This window comes from Solea solea, chromosome 6 (genome assembly GCF_958295425.1).
Source record: "Solea solea chromosome 6, fSolSol10.1, whole genome shotgun sequence".
Classification (NCBI taxonomy): domain Eukaryota; kingdom Metazoa; phylum Chordata; class Actinopteri; order Pleuronectiformes; family Soleidae; genus Solea; species Solea solea.
The window spans coordinates 16,116,310-16,131,440 of NC_081139.1; the positions used below are offsets into that span (position 1 = coordinate 16,116,310).

At 41.5% G+C, this 15,131-nt stretch overlaps 1 protein-coding gene across 3 annotated transcripts in view; it reads right to left on the minus strand.

Annotated features, from left to right (window-relative positions):
- Positions 1–13,840, minus strand: part of cadpsa (Ca2+-dependent activator protein for secretion a) — a 126,500-nt gene extending 112,660 nt beyond the window's left edge. For 2 of the 3 annotated variants that reach the window (XM_058631680.1, XM_058631679.1), the window contains exon 1: positions 13,599–13,839. In XM_058631680.1, the coding sequence (XP_058487663.1) occupies positions 13,599–13,718 (120 nt within the window). In that variant the 5' untranslated portion in view covers positions 13,719–13,839. Of the gene's footprint in view, positions 1–13,598 lie in introns of all 3 variants that reach the window. The other variant, XM_058631681.1, reaches the window with a different exon arrangement.
- Positions 13,841–15,131: the final 1,291 nt, after the last annotated feature.

The following is a 15,131-nucleotide window of genomic DNA, read 5'->3' on the forward strand; positions in this document are numbered from 1 at the left end:
TAAATCCTCATGTAAATCCAATATAAAGAAAAACTACTAATCTGTGACTAATGTTCATTTTTAAATGCTTCTTTTTGACAATGTATGGAAACTACATTCAGACAGCTTTGAAACACACCACCCACTCATTCCTGGCACCAGATCAGCTGCCTGCTGCCATCCTGTCAAAAGTTGAACTGTAGCCAGCTTCTCCTCTCCAGCCAGCAGTCCTCACCATCAGAAAATAATCTACTTCTTACAATCAGTCACATTAAATGCACATTTTATGTTAAGCATTCTGAGTTGTTAATGTCTGTATAGAGCTTTCGGTCACAACAGATTTACAGTAATCTAGCACTATGGCATCAGGGATTAGTCCAAGGACTCATCAGTAAGTAGACACAGACAGTGTGAGCATGTGTCAGTTAGTCTTCTGTGCAGTGGAATCCTGTCCATCTTTATGGTGCAGAGTTTTACATCGCTTGTATCCTGGTTCGCCAGATACATTTGGTGCCCTTTTTAAATTGTAGTTTTCGTTAGCAAGGACCGCACAGTAGAGGGTAACTTCTACTGGTAGCTTCTACATGGTAGCTCCTGGTCACCTACTGCCTCGTACACGTTTGATCTGATGGAGGCAGCAGTGGATCAACACCTTCTGTATGCTGTGATGTAAAATCTCTTCTCTATGGACTTTGGTGCTGGTAGAGAGCAACACAAACTTCAGTTGCCTGTTAGAAAAGGCTGTGTAACAGTGAAATAAAGTGGCAAATAGTTAAGATGACATGGATTGTTGGGGAGAGCCATTTGTTAGAATCTGTTTTCCTTGGTGTCCCTATTGGCAGCCAAGTTTTCACTCAGTGTGCTTGACTGTCTCATACTGGTTCTAGATGCTGGCATTGTGTCCACAGCACAGTCAGAGCTGATTATGGGTCGACCTGAACTATATTTATTTTCAGGTTCGAATATTTCCTCTGCTGTTGACATCTTTGCTTTTATAGATCACAAATCATTTTCCAAATTACACTGTGGTGAAACCAGAATGTAAATGATGTTTACACGGATATTTATGAGCTGCAATGGTTTATGGATTGATTTAAAAACAATAACACAGTCAAAATAACAGTAACTTGCAAATTGAGGCATAAACATGAGCTGTGAATCAAAATGTCCATTTAAGAAACTGTCAGTCAGTCATCATCTACCGCTTTATCCTCAACCAGAGGGTCGTGGGGGGTGCTGTGCCAATCTCAGCTACATCGGGCAATAGGCGCGGTACACCCTGGACAGTTCGCCAGTCCATTGCAGGGCCACACACATAGAGACAAACAACCATTCACTCTCACACTCACACCTAAGGTCAATTTAGGGTGTCCAATTTACCAAATCCCCACATTGCATGTTTTTGGACTGTGGGAGGAAGCCGGAGCAAACCCACACACACGGGGAGAACATGCACACTCCATGCAGAAAGGCCCTTGTTCCAACCAGGGCTCAAACCCGGGTCTTCTTGCTGCAAGGCAAGAGCGCTAACCACTACACCACCGTGTCCAGAAACTGCTGGAATAAAATACTTTCTAAGGCATCACAGTTACTCATTAAATGAGCTTCTGAGTCCATTAAAACACAGGAAATGGTCAGAGGTATTGTGTTGAGCCATCCATACGCCCTGTTATCTTTTCCCCACAACACTCTACCCTGCTTCTGACAGACCTATCCTGATCATCTTAACATCACCCAAACCAGTTATCCCTCATCATGACTGAGCCTGACAGATGAAACCAAGAAGCAGGTTTTCACATCAAACGTCAAAAACAAGGCATCAACCTTGAGCTCCTCCTCACACCAAATGTGTTGCTCCTTCTACTACATCATCTAACCTGCTTATTTGTTCCTTTATTGTAACTATAGCTACTAGAGGTTGTCTAGTATTTTTTTGTTGTTCTTTTTAAAAAGTTTTGAAAATGGTGTTGATTGGCTGGTTTTCCACAGGACAATCTTGTGTCAAGCTACTGTCATAGGAATAGGCTAACCTCTGATAGCTTCCTCCAGCACCAAGCGTAAGACCCGCCCATGGTCAAGCGTTAACCCAACAAGAATCCAGTATAAACCTGATTGTAATCAATCTGTACGTGTTCGTATTAAAAACAGAAATGTAGAAGAATTGCAGAGCAGCAAACTCTGTATTTTAGCTGCTGTAGCTTTCATTTGAGATGGGGTGTGTGTACAGTTTAACAGTTGAAACAGTATTTACTGAGTCACTAGTATTTCAGGCTAAATTTCAGTTTCGCCTTGAACTACTCTAATGAAGAACTACTCCAATGAAGAACTACTCTAATGTGTCATCTGGAGGAAATTACACATAAGTGAGGCTACATCAAGAGTGCCCACTTTGTTTTCTATTTCTGTCACATTATAGCAACACTTCTTCTGTTGTGTTGTATATGGATGTGTGGACCCATTTCAGAGGCTTCCTGTTAAGCACTGCTGTTGTCATATCTATAAATACCAACCATCAGTGTCAACCCATGACAGGCTGAAATGCAGTGGTGGACAAAAAAAAAAACATCACAGCATTTAAAGGTATAGTAGGCAGCCATCTTCTACCACTTTATCCTCCACATTGCCACGGGGGAGCTGGTGCCAATCCCAGCTGACATAGAGCAAAAGGCAGGGTTCACTGTGGACAGGTAGCCAGTCCAAGAGCCTCATAGAGACAAAAACCATCCACTATCACACTCACACCTAATTGGACACTCAATTTAGGTCCAATTTGCCAAATCCTCAAATCGGCATGCTTTTGGACTGTGGGAGGAAACCAGAAAAAACCCATGCACACACGGGGAGAACATGCAAACTCCATGGGAAGGTCACTAGCGTTTGAATGGATTGGATTTGTATGATGACTCACTCCCAGTCTAATTGCACCAAACTCATTGCGTTCTATCAGGGGATGTGTCAAAGGACCCCCGTACATTGAAGCATGTGTTGTATGTTCATGTGTGCTGCGTGTGTGTGGGTGTGCGTTTGTATATGAACACAGCAGGTCATCTGACAAGGCTTTCATCATTAATAGCTGTCCTCGTGAATTATGCAGACGTTTTTAAACTGTTTCTTCAACACGCACATATGGATATGGGTAACCTTTTGGTTGGCATAATTTAAAAAGGTTTTCCTTTCTTTAACCCGCCTGCTTCTGTGTTGCCAGGCTCACTGACAGTGACAGCAGTGAGAACTTGTTAGTTCTGGGGAAAAGTCTATAGTTATAGACTGAGTTGAAGAATATCTATATTGTTTCATGTGTGCTTTTGTGGCTTGCCCCTTGTCTATGCTGTATTTTTTATGTTTTCTACCCCTATAGTTGTTATGTATTGATTGATTGCTAGCAGAAGTGACATGAGCCAAGTGCATGTCTATAGATATTTCCACTCTTTCTACACAAGAACACAAAATAAATACAAATGCCCAAACAAGCATATCAGGCGGGTTGGTGGCAATAGTCAACAATTGTTCTACCATCTACTGGTTCAAATAAAATTCATAGTGGACTTTGAAATGTGGATTAGTGACCAAACTATTAATGGGTGAGCCTGTGGCTGCAGCTAATGTGGTGTAGCAATGCTAAATTTAACAACAAACATGCAATTAGACCAGCTAGCTAATGCAGCCTGCAATGGTGAGGTCAGTATAGATTCTGTATAACTAGAATTAAAACAAACAAACATAAAAGGCTTGTAGTTTGGAAACAGAAAACTTTGCTCACTTGAGGACATTAATCAGATTTCACATCCATAGCTCCCACTGCAGATTTGAATATTTGAGATCAGTACGATCTCAAATATGCAGTAAATGGCAAAAGCAAGCATGGTCACCTTGAGAGTTAAGTCTCTTCCTTGGAGCGGATAAAAGGGCTCACCTGAGAATTTAAGGCTGCGAGCTGGCTCACATGCGATCAAGATTTCCACTTTATTGCTGGAGACGAGCCCTTTGTGAGCTTGACAGTGATGGATAAAATGTTTAAGTCAGCTCTGAAACTCACAGAAAGCTAAGAAGAGAAGCTGTGACTGAGCTGGTCAATCAAGCCACAGAAATATTCCCAAACTGGAAACAGACTTTGGAAAAGTTCCTCTTGTAGGCCATGGATTTTTATTTTTTTAACAAAATAAAACAGAGAGAAGTGTGAAGAAGAGTATTAGCACAGAGCATGGTGGGAAAGACAAGTGAATTCATCAGAGCCCTATTGTGATGCAGAAATAACCAAGCAGATGGAGAATCTCACCTGGGCACACTAATTCCCCAGGGCCTGATTAGGACCCTGGCGTAATGAGAAAACATTAGACTCCAGAGCATGAGTTAGTTAGAGCTACACAGAAAATATTGCGGGAAAAAACGTGAGATGTGTGAAGTCAGAAATCTGCCGACTGCATGCATTTCCTATTTGATATTTTATTTGTGCAGTGTGTAAATGTGTATTTATGGCTCAGTGATGATGATTTAGGATTAGCCTGTTCCTCGGTCTGGTATAATTGGTAGGGTGAAGAGAATCCACAGTGTTGTTTCTTAACAAGTGTAAATGTGCTGAAACCGAATCTGACATTTATTGTTTGTTTGGAGTTACTGTAATAACCAGTTCAGCAAAAGAATAAAACGCAGATAAATATAAATAAATATATATATAAGGAGCAAAGTGAAACATGCACCATCATAAAAATAACAATGATTGCAATAAAATGAGGGTGAAGCTTACAGATAACACTGTAGGCACAAGGACTTTTTTTTTTTTCAAAGGAAAAAAAATCTGGTTGGGTGCAGTTACATGTTAGCTGCATGAGTGAACCTGAGATTAAATCGCCATATAATTTAGTAACTTCAATTTATGTCTGTGTGCATACTGACAATCTTCTTCTTCTCCTCATGCCTGGCAGCCTGTTCACCATCCTGTGTCCAATACAATCACTATCCCTCCTCTACACCGTCTCAACCGTGTGCCTCTCTTACTTTATTCCCAAACTGTTAAAACTGAGCTTTCCCTCGAAATTTCTAATCCTGTCCATCCTGGTCACTCCCAAGAAAAATCTAAGCATCTTCAGCTCTGCCACCACCAGCTCTGCCTCCTGTTTTTTTAGACAGTATCACTGCCATAAATCAAAGCTGGCCTTACTACCCTCATGCCTTTCACTTTTGCTGCTGTCCTCACACATCACCCCTGACACCCACCCCACCCTGCCTGCACTCTCTTCTTCACCTCTCTTGTGAACTGTCCATTGCTTTGGATGGTTGACCCGACCTCAGGTATCTGAACTCATCCACATTCACTACCTCTACTCCATGCATCTTCACTGTACCACCTGTCTCACAACAACTCTTTGAAGGTCGGTCAATTGGACACATTCAGATGGGGAACCATTTTTAAGGATGAAAAACTATTGTGACTCAGTTCACAATATAAATTGTGACAAGAGCAAATTTTCACATTTTGTACATTTCTGTAGAGAAAAAGAGAGAGATGGAGATATACAGTAAATACACAGAAGAATGAAAGCTGAATGCAGTATATTGAGTGTTTCATTACATGAGTTATAGGATACCAGACATTCTGGCATTTAAACAACAGGTAAAAGATCTTTTTAGAGACATGTCACTGAGATTTTGGATTAACAGGTGAGATGACACATACATACATACATATAGTTAGAAAGCCTTGAGATAGTGTATCCAGTCCAGATGCCTGGTGCCTTGGTATCTAGTGAGGGAACCTTGAAAGGCGCCTAGTTTGTGTCTTATCGTAAGTTATGGCTTATTAAGTTATTAACACCAGGTCTGGTTTTAAGAATATGTGAGTAATTAAACTTAAAGTTGGCTGTTAAAGTTAAAATGTTCTTTCAAAACATAGATATACAGCCGGGAGATTTGGGGCAAGGTTCTCAGGAGGTTGAAATAGATCTTGATAAGAAACAGAATTAAACATGATAAATAACTGTTACGTGAGCTAAGATGACTGACGGAGGACAATATCCCCTCTACATGTGAGAGCTGCTGCGGAAACAACAATAATCAGTAGGATCATATGTTCTGTCAGTTCATAATTGTCAGTCAGACTCATATAATCTAATTAGTAATATTTGTTATCTTGTAGTATATCCAAGCATTTATAGCTCAGGTCAGGTTCTGTCTGTTCTTAGTGATATCGTGATAATTTTTAGTTTTTTTTACTTCTACTAAGATGATGACTCTAATACTTGTCAAATGTTGTTGTACAATGTAATGTACTACACACCTTCAGACCCAAACAGCTCTGTACTGAGAAATCTATTGCATGTATTGTGTCACGTCCTCCGTTCTGTTCAATTCTTGTTTTAAACAATTAATATCAAAATAAATGTGTGTTTTATTATGAAACAAATGGGTTTTTTCTGTTCTCTGTGATGTCACAGACCGTTGATGATGTCGTGGAGCACTAGAAGAGTGAAGTTTTTAAATCCTTTGAAGACTGCAACGCTTTGATCATTGCAGTCTTCAACTAAAGGCTCGTGAATGTAGCATAAACACAAACTAAAAACGTGCGCGGAAACTCCAAACAAATGATGAACACAACTGATAAAATAAGTGAACATGAGAAGAGAGGGGCAAACCTACTCGAGCAGTCACTACAGCCGTATGAGGTTCTGGACCATCAGAATGTGCTTTTCAGAAATGCTTTGGACACCAATGATACTGAGCTCACCCTGAGTGAAAGTGGTTACTGTTTTGAAGATAGATTGGACCATGCTCAGAATCATTTCTACACTGATGGTACTGAGTTTATCTTGAATGAAGCCAGTTATTGGGAAGCTGACGACAGAGAAGCGGAGCTCAAGCCACTCCCTGAAGGATCCATGACACAACCACGGAGGAGGAAGGTGGTAAAGAACAAAGAAGCCCCAATGGCCGCCACAAAGGATCAACTACATGACAAGGAGGTCTACCACTCTGATGTTGATGCTGTGGTTGACTTTTTGCATGACCAAGAGAGTAACAAGGAGAGTGACAATATGTTCTTTGTGGACTGTTACGAATTCCTATTATGTGATGAGGAAAGTGAGAAGCAGAGCAACAAGGACAGTGACATGGCAAGTGATGAGGAAAGTGACAAGAAAAGTGATGTGGAAGTTGATGAAGAAAGTGACCTGACCAGTGATGAGGAAAGTGATGAGGAAAGTGAAGAGGAAAGTGATGAGGAAAGTGATGAGGAAAGCAATGAGGAAAGCAACATGTCAAGTGATGAGCAAAGTGATGAGCAAAGTGATGAGGAAAGTGACGGGGGAAGTGATAAAAAGCAAAACTAGAAACAGGCCATGTCAAGGGAGGAGGGCCAGGATAATGTCGAGGAGGGGAAAGCATGAAGATGACAATGCCAATGACAAATTATTTGAGTAGAACAGTAAAGTGTAAAACCAGGAAAATAAACCAACCTCAGTCACCATCCCATTGACACCCATCATCATGGAGAGGGCCTCACTTTAACTGAAACCACACAATTTTCCCCATTACCCTAAACCAAGTGTTTTAGCTTTAACAGTTGTCTTACATTATTATATTACTTCACTGTTGTCATTGGAAGATACTGTATACGCAGCAGTAAGCCAGACGTTCGAAATAGCTGCAGGTGGACATGAGAATTAAAAGAAATAAAAAGATTTAAAAATATCTTGTATCATAACTATACATTAATTACAAATAATACATTGTTTTTGGCACAGTAGGGGTTAGTGTTTGACTATAATAGATTTTAAAATGTACTTGATTGGATTGTACTTTTGGATGCACTAATTAAACAACAATTTTGAAATTGAAGTATTTGAATATATACTTTCATATGCAGTATGTATCTCTTTAAAACATCTCAATTAGCTAACAACCCAAAGCCAGTAGTGTAGGAGTAAGTTGCACTTAGGTGCAAAGATAAACTGTCGATAAAGCTCATTGAAGGTTTTTGAAATCATTACAACATTTGAGGGGAAGTTGTGCTAATTTAGGCTCCATTGCATCATCGAGCCATATTTTTAGACACGCCGGAGGGTTTACTCCACATTTGTTAAAAAAAAATGTACATGGTCTCAGACACAATTTTGCACCATTTCAAGAGGGAAAAATCTGTTTTTACATGGTTTTTAATGCACCATTGTACACACTATTCTGTACAAGAGGATGGTGAGGAAAGGATCTCAATGTGCATGAAACCATCACCCATTTACCCAGGGGTGAGAGTCGTATGGAGACAACAAAGTGGATACAGAGTAGCATGATGACACAAAAATAACATGATGATATGAACAGAAAATAACAATAACAAGACCTCTAAGTGGGCAGCGTATGGGTGATCTGCTCTCAACTGTGCCCTATGAGTGAAAAAATGAGTAAACATGAGGGTGATCTCTACCTTACAATATACGCTGCACAACTGAGGCACGGCGCTTCCTGTTTCAACAGTTTGACCTGGGTGTTTACTTGTTCTGTTACTATGACATACCTCTCTACTAAGTATAAAAACACTGTAGATACAAGAAAGTACCTATAACATGTGCGAGTCAAGTGTAATTGGATGTCTGAATGAATCTGTTTAGCGAGAGTCCATATATACCAGCTCTTTTTTGTTTTGGAATTAAACAGCAAAGTCAGCTTTATCACCATCGAAGTTTTAGCCCACCTCTGATTTATTGTAACTATCTGTCCAACCAAGAAGACAAGGGGATTTGCCTTTACAAGCACCTCTAAAAGATCACAGAGACAATCATAGAGAGGACTTTAATGGAGGAATTGCCAAAAGTCACACAGGGTTGTGGAAACAACACTCAAAATTAATTTAAAAAAAGTTCCAATGTTGTGAAGCAGTATTTAATAAGAATCTAATCATTTAGTCCTCAGGTGACACTGACATTTAACTGACTTGTTAAATGGTACCTGACAGGAGAAATATGGAATATTGGCTTTCATCTTTTCTAATGTAACCACTAAATGCATCAAAAGCAAACAACATTCCAGAAATATGCTACTTGTTGGTTCCCTGCGTATCCACTAGTTCTTGCATTCAACCAATTTTGAGAGATTAGAGGAGGGTATCAAGAAGGATACTAACATCACACATGTATAGCTGTTCAAGAAAAATGTGTGTGCGACTGATGATTCTATATATGTACTGTTTATTTAAAACAATTTAAATTTGCTCTGTATTTATTTATAGGAGCCTGGTTTTGTTGGTAGGCTATAAATAGCTTCCCGAGGGCGTGACCAGTTTGGTTGCAGAGGGGCAAGAGTTTACTGGAAGTACTCCGCTATGGCATAGTTACAAATGTCTTGTTCAGTGTGAGGCATCCCCTAGAGAGAGAAGTGGCACAGTGCTTGATGTGCATATTGAGCATGTCCAGGGCACATTGTGCTTTTGTTGTGTTCTACACAGTGATGTTTCATTCTTACAGCAACAGAGGGAAGTTATTGTTTGTCACATTACTAAATAGGAGTCGCCATAGTTACAGTGTGTGCAGTGCTTTCACTCAGCGGTGATTTCAGCGAGCAGAAGGTTTGTAGGTTGTAAAGTTTGCTTACTACTGTCTTAACCTTTACTGGTGTCCACCGATATCTGTCACTTCCATTCAAATATAAGATTGATTTTAAAGACCTTTTTCATCTAATGGCTGTTTTATCCATCTGTGTCTTATTTTTCAGCTTTTGCTTTCCACAACTTGATGTGTTATATTCTGTGCCCAATTGTTCCTTCCTCCCTGTGTATTTAGCCTCTGTGTTCAAAGACCTCTTTGTCCGTTTATCAGTTCTGTTCCTCCGCCAATGTCACTGTGCAAATATAAACACAAGATGAAGGTGACAGCAGTTTAATGAGAAATAACCAGGCTTACAAGGTAACTACAGTTTGCAGATAAGTGGGAGGATGTAAATAGCAACAGAAGAAATCATCACGTCCCTGCCAATCCCTTGACCGCAGTCCTAGTCCCCAAACTCAACAAAGTATGATTGAACGGGAGACAACTCCTGCTCTTGATTATCCACATACCACAATCCACTCTTACTGCCTCAACTGCCCCAATCACCACTTCCCAATATGGGTGTTGGATGCTGCTGTATTCTCCTGCATGGTCTCAATGCACACTGGCACCACTGCACCCACGGACTCTAGTAGCCAAGCGGATTCAAATGAAGGCAAGGGCACTTCAACATGCCACCACGTGATTTAGAGATATGCAACACAACCAGGCCCCATTTTCTGATCATTTTGGTCTGGGTTCTGGATTTCAGCATCTGATAATAAGTTACAAATTTCTTTGGGCAGTCACAGCCAATGCGTCACTCACAAATCTCTTACTGTTAAGTGCACAGAATGTAATTTCTGCCACTAGGGGTCTCTTAATTAAAACAGGATAAACAAGTTTGATGACACTGGGAAGCAGCATACAATTGTGGGAACTGTACGGGGAGAACTTGCCTCAGCGGCAGAACGTGCAGCGAATTTATTGTCTATTTACACTGGTCTTAAAAATCTAGTTTTATTGAGTGCACTCTTTTCCTTATAAATTTGTTTTATGTATGCATTTTATTTGCTGTGAAGCACTTTGTGATTTTTACAGCAAATAAACTTTGCTTGCTTGCTTGCAAATGGCAATGAGTAGTCGAGAACCATCACTGACAAATGCACACAGTAAAATGCAAAAGCAAAAGACAACACATTGGTTAACTAGCACCAAATATTTCCTTCCTTAGTCTGATGATGTTTCAGGGGGTTGGCCTGGAAGTTTATGGCTGTCAGGAAGGTCAGTATATACAAGAAGATTCAAATGTGGTTCCACATTTGCTGTGTGCTTTACATTAGACATGGATGTAACATGAACTCATGCAGCTATTGTTGTGTCCCACATAGGAGTCTGTGTACACTAGTGTAGAACTGTTACATATAATGTCTTAAAAACTCCTGAAAGAAGTGTGAGAAAGGAGATGTTAAATAGAGATGTCAAGGATATCTTCTAATAGACATTTAACACAGTCTATTATTCAACCATTAATGTGAGGATGATAATGCTGTAAGTGGCCTGTTTGTTGGCAAACAACAACCAGTCATAGTGAGTTCCTTAAGTATTGGCATGATGCCTGGTAAAATCACAGTAAAGTCAAGATTCCAAACAGTCCCCGCAATAAAGCCATGGATACCATGTGGTGAGTCAGCATCGCTGCCAATTTGTTACAGCAGCCAACTGAGCTACTCTAACAAACAAATTCCCTGGAGCCCAAAAAGCTTTTTGTCCATGGGCTGCTATTGTAAAAGAGACATCTGTGACTGGACACTTCCAACAGCAAACTATAAATTGTTATGTAATAAAGTAGGGATGCACAATATATTGAGCATTTTCCATCATGGAAACCTTCCTCATGGATTGATGTTGCAATCTGACAACATGTTTTGAGTGGGAGAGTACTTTTTCATTTTCTCTGCCTTCATTACTGCCTTCATTATCGATACAGCAGGTCAGGATTAATCCACAGTGGATGGCTGTAAGACAGTGATGTTTCTTGGGTCTAGGGTTCAAATATAGGTTCTACTTTTGCCCTAGCAATCCAATCCATTTTTATTTATAAAGCACATTTAAAACAACAGCCCAAAATGTGTGACAGGTCAGTCCACACATGTCGACCACACACTCTCCAAGAAGGACACAATACTGTAAATTGAGAGTGGAATAGAATCCAGGATCAGGCACACACACATGGATTGCCAGACTTACAAGACGCCACATTTTAGAATGAATGGGTCTGTGGGCGTGCGTGTGTGTGACTAGAAACTCCCAGCAAACACAGTGTACAGACAAATGTGTGTAACACAAGTGTATAGAGGCCACCAGAGGCTGTAATTATTCCATGCCTCCTTTAATGGGGAGTGGAGGATCGTTTTAGGTAGTAATGAGATTAAGAGTGGGACCGAGGGAGGCAAGTTCGGAAAAGTTATGTTTGATACCCTATAGCAATCTGTTCTGCTTTGAATTACCAGGCCTTTATGCACATTATTACCATGGCAAATGTTATTTAGCAGGTTACTGTGTGTTAGTACCTACCAACTATTGTGTGCGTGTATTTCTATGTGTGCCCTCTTGAGTTCAACATGAGGTCAATTTTGTCACTGATAGAGAAGCCACTAAAAGCTAAATTTTTCACCATCATCCAAGTGTATGAAATATGACCACGTGGCCTTATTTAGACAAAAACAGGACCAATACAACACATGAAAGCAACTGTTTTGTTGGAAGACGTATGAATCACCATTTATGAACTGTGATACACCTAGAAGTCACCACAAAAGGGAAAGATGTCCAAAGAAGCACGGCACAGTTATTTTGCTTTCCCACTAGCGATAGTACTTGGTACCTAGTACCTTTTTTAGTACCTGCTCTGGCAAGGTTCCAAGCAAGTTGAGCCAATACTATGTGTAACATCGTCAGACGGCCGGCCTCCGATTGGTCAGAGTGCCGTCACAGGAAGAGGTAGAGCAAGACGTCCGACACAAGAATCAAAGCGAACAATGCGGAACTCAGTTAAAAATACTTAACAATCCTAAAAATGTGAGTCAATTTCCAACAATTACCAATGAACTGTCTAAAATCTCATCATTTAACAGAGGAGTCCGATGGATTTAGCAACAGCACTGCCTAAAGCCTGCGATTGCATCCATGCAGTGATGACTCCGCCCAGGTTGAGGAGTTACTACATTGTAATGGAAAACCAACCAAACCGTGTAGAGGCAAGGCAAGCCGAGCCGAGCTGGGACCATGTAGTGAAAACACGGCTTAAGTATACTGTGCTACAGTGATACAACAAAAACATTGTGATTGAGTAGCACTGATTGGCAACTTAACCAAACTGTGATACATAAGGATCCCATCACTCCTGTTCGACTGTAAAAAAAACCTCTGTATACTGTAGACAGAGAATGTCATTTTGGTGAAATCATGATGTGTCTCTCGTTTCTCATGCCAGAGTAAGAGCAGGGAACTACAAACATGCTTATACTATATGCCTAGAGGCAATTGGCATATATACAATAAGAGCTACTACAGTGGGTGGGAACAAAATGATGAACTCACAGACTGCCTGACTCTCTCTCTCTCTCTCTCTCTCTCTCTCTCTCTCCCTCATTGCCTCGAAACCTCTCTCTAACCTTTTTTAGGTTTGCCATGGCATCACTCTAAAATGTATATTCACAAAGCAACAGTGACTCTTGCTTAGTTGCTGCCAGGTCTGTCTGTGTGTGTGTGTGTGCAGCATCATCAGTAGACAGTAAACCCTCTCCATCATCACATCATCACACTCCAATAACCAACATTTCTTTAGAAGAAAAAAAATAGTGAATCAGCTTGTGGTGTGTCATAATGCAAGAGTTACCTGTGTGTAAACTGACTTTTGAATATTTGTGCATTGTTATTCGAACAAAAGGCTTTCAGTGACGTGGTGAAGCAACAGTTGGTGCCATATCTCCTGCAAAAGCATGGTGAAGTAAAGCGTGTGTTTAGAAATCACAGCTCTGGAGTTGGATTTATGGGGAGGGGGGGGTTCTTCTTTTTCGATTTTTTTTTCTTTTCAGGTCTCACCTTCTGCTGCCGTCTTGCCATATCAGTCGGTTGCTTTGCGTTGAAGGGATAAGCGATGCAGCGCATCACAAACACATACAGCTGGAGTCTCTTTTTCCTCTCCTCCTCTTCCCTCTGCATCTTCTCCAGGTCTTCCTTCTCCTTGTCGCTGCCCACGGACGGGCTGGGGCTGGAGGGACGGCAGCAGCCACCGCCGCCACCGCCGCCGCTCCCTCGGCCCCGGGGCTGAAGCCCTCCGCCGCCGTGGCTGTCGGCGGCGCGGCCCGGTGACAGTCGGGCTCCTCCGGCGCTCTTCGGGGCCGCCACCTCTTTGCGCTCAACCTCCTGTACCTCATCCCCTTCCTCCTCGCTGGAAGACGGGTCCAACATGCTACTGGGGCTGCTGTGGTGAAGACTGAGTGTCTGTACAAAAAGCTTCCTCCCGCAAAAAGTAAAACTGTAAAAGAAGTAGAGAGAGGAGGGAAAAAAAAAAGATGCTGATCAGCTTCACGGGGGGAAAAAAAGCACAGAGGGAGGGATCCAAGTGAAGCCGCTGAGGAGACGCAACAACCTGAGTGATGATGAGGAGCTGCTCACACTGTTGCTTCTCAAGATTAAGAAATAATAATTAAACTGCCAAGAGGCGAATCAGTGTCAGCAAGGAAAATGGAAGTGTTGCTGTCGAGTTGGCTGCGCTGATTTCTAGACCTTTCAACTCAGTCAGGGACACATAGGAGGGATTTAACATGGGAGCAAATAGAAAGGGGGAGGGGTCGCAGGGAGAGAGAGAGAGAGAGAGAGACTGACAGACACACAGAGAGAGAGAACAGATGATGTGTTGATGCAGCGCTGCCTGCAAGAGGAAGAGGGAGGCAGGGCTGGAACTGACCGCGGTGCTGAAACCTGATCCCCGGGGATCACTTCGATTAGTCGGTGAAAACAATAAATGAGCGACCACCTGATGATCCGGCTGAGTTAGAAGAGTTCAGCTTCGTACAGCTGCAAACCGGAAGCTAGGGGTTAGTTTTTTCACTATAAAGGCTTGAATGAATTTTCACACACATCAAGCACAACATCAAAGGTCAGATGTGTAACACCTGGGAGGGTTTCTTTAGCAGGAATTGAATATATCATTAAATGCTGTTTGTAGCCTTTGAATAAGTCTTTTGTAATCACTTAAAGCAAGTCCAGCTTCTGCAGTTTAGACTACAGCATGCCAAGCGGACAAACCGGCCAGAGCTTTTTGAAGCAGAACCTTACTTTGTGAACAAAGAAAAACGATATAGGCCACTGCAACTCTCTGACACACTCGGCAAAGGAAGTAGAGAGGACGAATCCTCTATTTGTTGCATTCTACAGTCTCACCAGTAAATGTCACACACAAGTCTGACACACTGGACCAAGTGGCGACTAGTCATGAGAGCCCATAAGAGTCTGAATTCCCATTTCACAAAATCAGAATTTGACCAGTGCCATGTGCTTTGTAAATGGAAATTCACTGATGTGGTCTGCAACCAGGCAGCTATTACTGTAGCTGGCACACTGGTCTTCTTC